Below are 12004 nucleotides of genomic sequence, written 5' to 3' on the forward strand. Positions count from 1 at the left end.
TATATATATATATATATATATATATATATATATATATATATATATATGCCATTCCACTCTCTCAGCCTCACTTTACCTTACCCCGATCCCTCCAGGACATACCCTAGTCCCCTGAATGACAGTTTATAAGTTTCTTAGGGAGATCATTAGGACTTTTGCAAACATAACTGAAAAAAATCACCAGACTCAACTGATGATCTCTAACATCCCTTCTAGCTCTCATAACTTTCTGAGTCTTTCTCAGTCCAGGCACAAATGGTGTGGGGGAGAGTGAAAGCACTATTTGGACCTAGTTTAGGTAGGACAAGAATTTCTACTTTTTTGAAGGGCAGAAATGGCTGGTTCCAAAGAGTCAACTATTTGGTATTCCATAGATACAAGAATAAAAATAGCTGATGCAGACTGTATGTATGGTATTTGTACTAGTTTCATACTGTTTCTGTGAGTAGTTTATGTCTGTGTTACAGCTCCTTTATGTCCAACCCAGTGAAACTCTGAATTTTCTTCTCCCTCATACATTAGGTGGGAAGCTAAGAATGCAACCTTCAACTGGGGATTAAGCTGTTTTCCTCAACTTAGGAGGTTGGGAGTGGGAGGCAGAGAATAAACCTGCTTAGAGAAGTTGAACCTTGGGTTCCTGGCTTTTGAAGTCTTACAAAAATCTCAGAATGCTTCTTGCTAGTATTATAGTCCACCTTTTGGTCAGTGAATTTCATCTTCTAGAGGCACTACACCTCCCCCCCCCCCCCAAGTACATACTACATACAACTACCCAGTTTGTGCATTATTCTCCTTACCCTTTCCAATCTCTTTGGTGATGGTGGTGATAGTGCTTACGTGTTCTGGAAAAAAAAAAAAAGAAGAAGAAGAAGTTAGTTAGCTTTGTTATTATTCCTACCAATCCACAGGTTTGTTGTGGGTATTGACATTGGTTAGAGGAATTTCTCTGTGGTATCCTAAGTAAAATGAAGGTGCCTGGAATTAACTACCTTATTGTCAAAGTCAATATTGGTATATGGATTTGATTTTGAGTACTGATAAAAATATAAGCAAAAACATAGGCTTGGGAGTCCAAAAGGTAAGTCAACCCTCTGCCATTATGTACATATTTATTGGTACTTCCTATCCACATTCTTGTTTTCTTTGTCACCCTTTCCTACCTTCCCTTCAGGAAATTTTTGTTCCTTTTCAAAACGATATCCCTACATATTCAAACTCTCCTCAAACACTTCTTCTGGCTTTAATGAGGCTGAGCTCTTCTCTGAGCACTATGTTTCCTTTATATCCTCTCAATACTGGTTTGAGATCATTGTTCCTCCCCTTTTTTTGTGGCATATCTCTATCTCATTTGAGGCTTGTATTATTTGGCTAGAAAACCCACAACCATTTTTTGTCACTGTTACCTGGTAGTTATTTTCATTCATGGAATGAATTTGGTACCCGGCACAGTCTTCTTCTTCCTCAATTCCCACCATTCACCCCTCAAGCTTCACAGTTTCTGGAACTTTTAACTCCAACAACTTTTACATCTACTCTTATTCTATCAACACCTCCCATGGTCACATTGGACTTATTATTCAGAACTGCTCCATCTCAGAAATATAAAATCTAACAACATCCCCCTATTGCTTCAATGTTTTAATGCTATTTATTCCATTTAACCTGTTATCCTCACTTCATAAAGATTTCTAGTTTCTGGATCCTTCCATTTTTCCCAAACTATTAGCTTCATCCTCTCTTCCCCCTCCCCTTTCTGGTCTGGCTAGACTCTATGGTCTATCACTTCAACTACTAACTTACCAGAAGTGCTATAATCATCCACCGAAAACCATAGTAACTATGTTTTCCCCGTGTTTTGTCTGATTTGCTGAATATTGGTGGAGAAAAATCATGTAATTGTAAATATCAGTATTCTTTGTGTCCAACTTTAGGCCCTCAGTGTTGCCTGCCAATAATTAATTTATTTTCCATCACTCAGAGTAAATTTTGTTTTCCCATCTCCTGGAGTGGTTATTTCAAACCTTAGCCCACTCTCTTCAATTCCTTATCCTACTAACTATCTTTCACTCTCAGTAGATGACTCTGTCTCCTCTCTCACAAATGAAGCAGAGACCATAAAATAGAAATATTCTTTCTGACAAGCCCCTCACCCAAACTTACACATTGATCATTTTCTTTTCTGTCTTTTCTCCCCTTTTAGTAAATAAACAAAAAAAAAACTTACTCCAGTCTAATTTTTCATTTTAGCTCGTTTTCATTCCGTTTCCTCATCAGGAACCTTGTTTCAACAATTAGTCCTTTCTTCCCTATCTGTCTTCAACTATTTCCTCTGGTTTGTCAGTTAGCACATATGTAGTTGGAGCAATATTGAATTAGAGTATCATGAGGTATAAACAAACTAAAAAGCAAATAGGTGAGCTTTATGGGCTGGCTCCTTATCAGAGATATAGGCTATCCTTATTCATGGAGGTTCTCTGATCATATGTATTGTGATAATCTGTTGTTTATTAAATGGTCCAGATTTTGGATGACTCATTATAGACAGATAAAACCGTTGTCTTCCATCTATAGCACCTTTTTTTAAAGCTTTTATTTATTCATTTGAGAGAGAGAGAGAATGAGTGGGGGGGGCAGGCAGAGGGAGAGGGAGAAGCAGACTCCCCAATGAGCAAGGGGCCCGACATGGAGCCCAATCTCAGGTCCTTGGGATCATGACCTGAGCCAAAGGAGACGCTTAACCAACTGAGCCACCCAGGTACCTGAATCTATAGCATCTTGATGACACATCAATTCATCACTTGACTTTGGTTCTAAAGACTGAGAAAGTACAACAAAGAATTCTGTGGACCTATCTGGGTAGTAAGGAATAGTACTAGAGTAGTAGTAGAAGTAGTAGTACTAGAGTTGAAGCCACATTTTAGCACTATGGGTTACTAGAGAACAAAGCTTTTCAAAGATACAGGATATCATAATGGACAATTTCTCTTTCCCTGGGGGTAAATAGCAGAGTTGTGTTCTCTACCCTGGTTTACTAAGCTTTTTGAATACCCAAAGACATTTTCAAACTTTCTATTTCTGCTGATAGAGTGTCAATGACTGGAAATTCTAGACTCAGGTCAAGAGGCTCTTAAACAATTAATGACCCAAAGACACAAAGTTCATGGCAGCCTAAACTTCTATGTTCTTGGTGATGAACAACAACTGAGTGGTAAAGAAATTACCCCAGCAATTCACTCTCCATATAAAAATATAAGACAAACCCTTTTTTTTCACCCTTCACATATTTCTGGGATAAACTATAATTGAAGGCCAATATCTCCATCTAGCTTTAGACCAACTTGTTCCAAGACAGAAAGAACTTTTTCACAAATCAATTAAGAGGTGACTATTAGAATTATATTTCTTCTTTTTTTAAAAGAAAGGACTTATTTGCAAAATTTCTTGAAATAACACCTCTAATGAATCATAAAATAAAAAATTTATATTCAAATGAAATATATTTCAAAGGAAGCATATCTATGGTAAGCACCAATGCATAGAGCTTAACGAGTTTCAGGCTGGGTCAACTAATGTGAAATCAATAGATGTCAAAGTAATTAGGAGGGGGCAGGAACAAGGGGGCAATGGAGAATGAGAAATATTGGTTGGGAGAACACCTGGGTGGGTCCTGTTCTGCCTTAAATCCTGGTTCTTCTGGGATCAGAAAGACAGATACAAGGGATTTCTAGGGATTAACTGGTTCCTGTGGGCTACATAAAGTGTTTGAAGATTTCCAGTCTTGAGAAGTTAGACCTTACCTCTTTGGGATAAAACAGTAAAGAGGGTCTCCATACCAGCATGGACATGATCAGAAACATGGCAGTGCATCAACCATGTCCCAGGGTTGCTGGCTACCATCTCCACAACCTCAAAGGTTCCTGGGAACAGATCCACCACATCTGCCCGGTAGCTCTCTCCATTCTGTAATAAATATTGGGAGTAGGGGAGAGGAAATAAAGGGTAAAGAGATAATCTCAGAGCTTATAGGAGCTAAAAAGCTTGGATGTCCCAATCAGGGACATGGGACTCCAAGATTCATAGATCCTGCCTTATCCATCTTCCTTATAAACCCACCCACACAAACTGAATCCTACTTTTTCTTAAAGTGTCCCAAAGTAAAAGACATTCCATCTTCCTCTGGGGGATAAAACTAATATCACCATACTTTTCAGCAGGCTGACATCTGGGGATTTTGGCTTAAGCCTTGACTCCTAGGAAGTAACTACACATTTCCTTTAGAAATTGAACTCAATTTAGTTTCCTCTCCATGCTATCACTTTTATCACATTTCTATAACTTTAATTCTATATTAATGCCTTCAACTCTGCTCCCTTTCCCTAAGACTAAATCTTCTTTTTCAAAATCTGCATGTTGTTCCATGTAGCTCCTGAATTGAAGTTCTTTTTATAACTGATTAAGAACTTTCATAGATTCTGAGATATCACTCTGAAATTTCTTGCTCTTAGGATCACTGTTCACTATCTCTCCAGTCCTTGTCTGGTATCCAATTACATTGATTTCTTCAACCTACTTACACCATAAATGACCTACTCATTTCTTCTATACTAGAAGGAAAAGCTAAGGACTAGAGGGAAGTGACTGACCCTGGAATACACAGCCAAACTAGAATTCCCAGCTCAATTCTCCATGTACAAGACCTCTCCCCTTTTAACTAACATCTTCTTCCTTAAGAAGTTGTTCTCTTCTTCCTTAATAACTGTCAAAGCATTCCTCTAATCATTCTTGAGGTACTCAGCCCTTTTCTTACTCACCCGATATAGGAAGCTCTCTGCATGGAAGTGGACAGTGTGGAGGTCAATATCTTGACCCATGCCCAGCATGTACCAGGCCACTCGTTCTCCTTGGTACATGGTAAGACCCCCGAGGTTGCTGTAGAGCTTTCCATTAATGGCTGTAAAAAAGAAAAAGTCTCATTTCTCTCATTTTGACTTACCATTGCACTGCCTTAAAGATAATTCCTATCATGTCTGATGATAGCAATAGCTTCTTTTTTTTTTATGTTATGTTAGTCACCATACAGTACATCATTAGTTTTTTTTTGTAGTGTTTCATGATTCATTATTTTCATATAACACCCAGTGCAATAGCTTCTTAACTTCTTTAATCTCTATCCCATTTGCCTCCCTTCAGTCTATCTTACACATTGGTGTTATCAGAGTGGTCTTTCTAAATAACTAATCTGACCATGTCATTCTACTGTTAAAAATACTGTAATAGCTCTCTCCTGCCTAAAAAATCAAGACCATGGCTCCTTAGTTCAGCCAACAAGGTCCTTCAAAATAAAACCACCCAAACCACCTTCCCATGCTCATCTCTCATTATCTAAAATATTTATTCCAATTAGGGTGTTTTATTCACCATCCCCCATATGTCCCCCTATGCATGTTCTTTGTGTCCTTGCTCATGCTTCTGATCTTTACCCCTATAAATCCTGCCTTCTTTTATCCATCTTTTCAAAGCCCAGTCAGAACTTCACCTTATCCAAGAACACTTCCTTGATCTAGCTCCTCTTAGTACCTCTCATTCCCTTCACCTCCTTCTACCTCTGAACCCCTCCAATATTGTTTGTACCACTATTTGGAACTCCCTAGAAACTCCCTTCTACACTTACTTATCTTTTAATTTGTGGAAGCTTATATCCCCAACTAGACTATAGGTTCCTAGTAAGCAGGAAATGAATGTATGTACTATACTAATATAGTTTCCTTGTATTCTTCAGAGCACCCAGCAGACACCTGAGCTTACAATATATGCTAAATAAAAAGTATTTGTCATGTTTTTGGGCTTAATAATGATATTAATGCATGGGCTTCATTCTTCCCAGGCCACATCCTATGCTCTAAAGACAACAAATTACCCATAGCCATGTTAATTCACATCATCAGGACTATGTCCAGGATACATTCCTGTACCCCACATGTTCTCATGGAGGGGAAGTAATTTTTACTCTACACTCCAAGAGGGGAAATAATGGAAGGAAAATTTATAGCCTCTCTCTGTATTTACCCCAACTAATTGTGAATTTGAAAAAACAAAAATAGAACTAAAAATGCTCAACTCCACCCCCTCTGAATCTTCTGTCTCTTGAATCAGTCTGACCACAGAAAAGAATGCAAATGGATTTACTATGCCTTTATAGAGAAGATTCTACCCCTGCAAAAGAGAGGGCTATTGTTGTTTATTTATGTCAATGTCAGGGTAGAAAATATCCACTGCAGGGGTAATATTAGCGAGTCCATTTAGTTTCAGAAATAAATTCAGTTTTCCAATTAGCTTTCTTAATAAGCTCACACTTGATCTTAAGAATCTCTATCTTTTTTAAAATTTTAATTGGTTCAGGAATCTGGAAGAGAAGGGAAAAAATATTTATTTTCCCTCAGACCCCAACATTACCTATCTACAGTAACATCATTCAGAAAGAACTCAACAAATACCTGATAAATAAGTAGATGGACTGATACCTGAAGAGTTTAGATGAATGAACACATAAATAGAGAGAAATGGGCATTAACCAAACAACTGAGCACTAACAAGGTCTAACTGTGCCCCAATTCCCCTTTTCTCCTGGGCAAATTATTTCTCTGATTTGACGGGAACTAAAAAGCTCACATTGTTCATTTTGTGAATCTTCTATTCCAATGTGAATCACTTATATCTCCATCAAGGGGAAATAGCTAAAATCTATGTGACAATGAGATACTAATTTTGAGTTCCATTGGAGTCATTATCAAAGCTACACCTTATCCTCAGGTCAGGTCAAAGAAATATTGCACTAGAAAGGATGGTGAGAAATCACTTCATACATTTCAGTATATTTAAGTTCTCACTCAGATTTTCTCATTTGTGAAATGATACACAGATCTCTGAAACAAAGGACGGCTTGGATGTACAATTTCCTTCCAAAATTCATCCAAGCATCAAAAAGCTCTTCATTGTATGTAATATAAATCCAGCATTCTATATTCTGAGGCTCTCTCCCCCAATGCTTCTATCTGTAAATTGAAACTTTGTTTTGAAAAGACACTAAAAGACAGCTGTCTTTCATCCATCTATACTGGAATCTATTGAGAAAGTAGATCCCAGATCCATAGTGGTAAAGAAATAAGATGACATTGAGAGACTAAACTTAGGATTTTAACGCAGAAGGGCCATAAGCAGCCAACCCACCAGGTACATTGAGGGTCATAAATCTCCATCTTCCTTTTCTAGTGTGTTAAAATATGTTGGTGTCACTACAACTTTACAGAGTCAGCCTCTTGCTTTATGGGCACCTGATCTAATGTGGACTACTTATCTGCTTTGTGTATATAAATGTACAATACTAAAAGACAATTCTTCTAATTTATTCACTTACCACCTTCCTACCTTCCTTCCCATTCTTTCAAGAATTATGCTCCCTTAGGTAGTGATGGGCCTATCATATACCCCCATGCAACTAGTGGGGAGTTCTTTGGAAGAGGGATAGGTTCTTTTCTACAGACCATGCATTTTATTGCTCTCCAGAAAAGTCTCATCCTGTAGGTTAACATGGCCTGGCTCCTGGGGCCCATGGGCTGCTACATTCTCCTCCAGATACCAAGACTGGTTCTCATCAAAGATCAAGAATAACAAGGCAAATTCTCGGTCCATGTCATTGCGTCCTCCATAGGGCTCCAGGGTGCCCTTTCGGCAGATGGTCAAGGGTCCAATCAGGCCACTATACATGTCCTGAGAATGGGAAAAAGGAGAATACAGTAAAAAAAAAATGGAGTTGTTCCTGGGTAGCAGTGCTCTACAGGGTGCAAGGCTGACATCCAAGTCTACTGTATTCAGCACTTTATCATAATGTCTTACATTTATAAGGTATATATTTACCTCCACTATGTTATCTGAATTCATTCTCATAACCATCTTGGGACACAGGTTAGATGTACTATCCAACCTATTAGTTTAGCTAGGCTGGCCTATCCATTGATCACCAAACCCAAAGGCACTTTCACTACCCAGTACTTTTCCTCATGCTTTTTTTTTCTTCCTGTAATGCCTTCTCCTCTGCCATATACCTTATCTTATGGCATGGTGCTATTTAGATTTCAGGGTTTAAAGTACATGCACCTTCCATTGTGGTGCCTTCTCCAGGTTCCCTTTAATCATCTCCTCCAAGCAGAAGTAATCACTCTCTCATGGACCCCACCCCCATAGCACTTTCCATCATATGGTTTTCAAGGAGCTTTATATATATATATATACATTTTTACATTTTTATCATCCAAAGCACTAAGTAAAATGCCTAAAATGTAGTAGTCTTTCAATAAATGATTGCTGACAGCTGACTGAATGGTTGCCTAGATAGATAAACTCATTTTCCAGATGAGGAAACAGGGAGATAATGACTCATCTAAAGTCACTCCAAAGACAAGAGTGAACCAAATTTGGGTCTAAAACTCGAATTTCTTGACAACCAATCCTGGGCTTTTTAAATGAGAGCATATTGACTTATAGGATCCAAGACAAAGAAACAAAGAAGAAAACCCTTAGGGATAAATATGTGGTGCTACCTATTCCCTTCATTCCTCCTTCTATTAAAATAAACCCCATATTTGAGGAATTTCCCCCAAACTCTGGGCTCCAGTATTTCAGGGCTGAGCTCTGTCCATTTATGGGACTCACCTCCAGGAAACCAATATTGTCTTTACCTTGATGGGATCCACTGCAGAATAATAGATCCAGGAAACACAAGCAGAATCATTGGGCCCTGGGCCAGATCTTTCTGGGATGTTCCATTGGTAAGTGAGAACCTCACCTAGGAAGGGTAATAGGGATTACCAGTTGGGCCATGTCAATTTTTTTCCCAACTCTCAGGTGCCCCAAAATGCTGTGACGGGTGAGTCTCAAGACCTTTAAGATCTTTTTCCATTATTTCCATACCAGTCTCCATTTTATTTTTGTGACTTTGCTTTTCTCCCTCCTGAGACACCTCCAGCCTCTCTTCTACTATCCCTATCTTTAAAAGCCCAGGTCCAATCCTCTGGTAAAGCAGTTCTGATACTGTTCTCTCTGCTTATAATGTCCTCCCTCCTTCCTGTTTTGGCTCTGCTTTGTTCTCCTTTTCTTGCTGCTGCTTCCTATATTCAGCTGTTTCCCCAAGGCTCTGTCTCTAGTCCCCTTCTTCCTCTCTCCATACTCTCTGTATGGAAGATCAATTATGATCTATGTATTGGTGACTCATAAATACTAACCAGACCTCCCTTGCCATTAAGCTCCAATCTGAATTTTTTTAATTAGATACTGGGCATCTTTTGAAGATTGTCCTGACAACACATCAAAAACTAAAATTGTTCTGAATTCACCTCCCTCCTTTGAAAACATAACCTGTTAATTTAATCTGTGTTCCCAGTATCTAGTAATGACATCAAAACCCTTCTCCTTACCCAGACTCAAAACCTTAGTTTTCTTCGTCTTCCCACCTTTACACACTCCATATGCAACCAGATAGTAAGTTCTATTGATAATACCTCTACAATACATTGTATTGCTATGCTATCCTCCTTCCAATTCCCAATACTACTGCCATAGTACAGACCCTTATTTTCTCAAATGGACTATTACAAACCCCCCCTAACATGTTTCTCTGCCTCCAAGTTTTGTCCTCTCCAATCCGTCTTCTAACTGATGCCATATTAATTTTTATAACAGTTTTTTTAAAGATTTTATTTATTTATTTCACAGAGACAGAGATAGCGAGAGCAGGAACACAAGCAGCGGGAGTGGGAGAGGGAGAGCAGGCTTCCCACCGAGGAGAGAACCCGATGTGGGACTCAATCCCAGGACCCTGGGATCATGACCTGAGCCGAAGGCAGACGCTTAACGACTGAGCCACCCAGGCACCCTTTTTATAACAGTTTTATTGAGATATAATTTGCATATCATACAACTCACCCATTTAAAGGTTTTTAGTATATTCACAGGATTTTGTAACATCACCACAATCAATTTTTAAAAGATCATTACCACTAAAAAAAAAAAAAATCTTCACTCTTTAGCCATCATTCTCTAATCACCCACTCACCCAAGCCCTGGACAACCACTAACCCACTTTATGTCTCTATAGATTTGCCCATTTTGAGTATTTTATACAAATTCAATTATACAGGATGGATGTCAGCAAGTTGATAGATTAAGGAGGTCTTAATGCTAATTTCTTCCCACAATAACAACAAAAATAAGGAAAATAAAGAATAAACAACTATATACCCACAAAAATAGCTCTAAGAAAGCTTCAGAATATAATGAAGAAATTGTAACAACCCAGCAGGGCAAAAACCTGAACATGGCCATATAAAAAAAGTGTAGGAAGTATCTTGCCTACATCATCCCTGTCTGGTGTAGCTGGTACCAAGGGAGAGGACTCATGGGAGAAATGAAAAGAAGGTGGACCCCAGCAGCCCTCACCACCACAGCCAGGGAGTATTTCTTGGCACTGGCCCCAGCTGACTGAGCTGCCTGGAGTCCATGACCCTCTGCCACTTTTTCAAGCAAGAATCGTGACCACTCTGCCCCAACCCAAGAAGTTATAGCTTATATGTCCCCTCAAAGCTTATCTTGTGCCCCAAGGGGGAGCCCCTAAGGAGCCACTGCCCATCTTCCCTCCCCCAGTGAGTCACAGGTTATTTGCTTCCAGCTCCACAAGGAGTCATTGCTGCTGTATTTCCTCAGAGAAGAAGTTGCTACTGCTATACTCCCTTAGAAGGAGATACCACCATGGCATCTTCCCAAGAAGACGCTGCTACCACTCCATGCTCCACACCCAGAAAAAACTGCTGCCCTTCTGCTTATTCCCTCTGAGGAAAGAACCTTCAATGTTGCATTTTCCAGAAGGAGCCATTGTTTCTCTGCGCTACCCCAGGAGGACCTGTTAGTGCTCCACATACCCACCAAGAAGAAGCTGCTTTAACTCCCCACCCAAAGAGCCACACACATTCTGTCCCCCCATAAGGAGACACCAACAACCTCAAACCCCCCAAGAAGGAGCCACTTATGTTCTGTCCCCCCACAAGGAGCCACCACTTCACTGTTCTCCCAAAGTAGAAGCCACTACTGCACTTATCCTCAACACAAGGAGCTGCTGTTGCTGAGCCCTCAAAAGTAGCCAGCTCTTCTATGGCTCCCTTACTCAGAAGGAACCACTGCTGCTCCACTCCACCCAGAAGTAGCTACCACTTTTCACTTTCTCGATGGTATACTGTGAAGCACAAAAACTTTTGAGGAAGTCCAGTTTATTTATTTATTATTTAGTCACGTGTGCTTTTAGTGTTGTATCTAAGAATCATTTTCTAACTCAAGGTCACAAATTTTTATGTTTTCTTTTAAAAGTTTTGTAGCTTTAGCTCTCACATTTAGGTGTTTGATCCATTTTGAGTTAGTTTTTCTATATGGTGAGAGGTAGGGAGTCCAATTCCATTGTTTTGCATGTTGATATCTACTATGTCTCAGCACCATTTGTTGAAAAAACTATTATTTCTCCATTAAATAGTCTTGGAACCCTTGTTAAAAATTAATTGACCATAAATATAAGGGATTATTTCTGTACTCTCAGTTCTATTCCATTAATCTATATATCTTTATGCCATTACCAAAAGTCTTGATTATTGTGCTTTATAGTAAGTTTTGAAATTGGTAAGTGTAACTTCTCCAACTTTGTTACTCTTTTTGAAGATTGTTTTTTCTATGTGATATCAATTTTTTCCAAACCTCTCTTTTTCAAGTCACTCTTCTCTTCAAAATTTTAATGGCTCCCTTATACCCAAAGAATGAAGTCCAGGGCGCCTGGGTGGCTCAGTTGGTTAAGCGACTGCCTTCGGCTCAGGTCATGATCCTGGAGTCCCGGGATCGAGTCCCACATCGGGCTCCCTGCTCGGCGGGGAGTCTGCTTCTCCCTCTGACCCTACCCCCTCTCATGTGCTTG

At 39.4% G+C, this 12004-nt stretch overlaps 1 protein-coding gene across 5 annotated transcripts in view; it reads right to left on the bottom strand.

Moving 5' to 3' along the window:
* The window catches only part of HEPH (hephaestin), a 78651-nt gene that overhangs the window by 1905 nt on the left and 64742 nt on the right, over positions 1-12004 (bottom strand). For 3 of the 5 annotated variants that reach the window (XM_044911677.1, XM_021679944.2, XM_044911678.1), the window contains 5 exons: positions 8736-8842; positions 7542-7767; positions 4812-4951; positions 3798-3960; positions 798-842 (listed from right to left, as the gene is read on the bottom strand). In XM_044911677.1, coding sequence (XP_044767612.1) covers positions 798-842; positions 3798-3960; positions 4812-4951; positions 7542-7767; positions 8736-8842 — 681 coding nt within the window. The remainder of the gene's footprint in view (positions 1-797; positions 843-3797; positions 3961-4811; positions 4952-7541; positions 7768-8735; positions 8843-12004) is intronic. The other 2 variants (XM_044911680.1, XM_044911679.1) reach the window with 1 other exon arrangement.

The sequence above is a fragment of the Neomonachus schauinslandi genome, chromosome X (assembly GCF_002201575.2).
Source record: "Neomonachus schauinslandi chromosome X, ASM220157v2, whole genome shotgun sequence".
Classification (NCBI taxonomy): domain Eukaryota; kingdom Metazoa; phylum Chordata; class Mammalia; order Carnivora; family Phocidae; genus Neomonachus; species Neomonachus schauinslandi.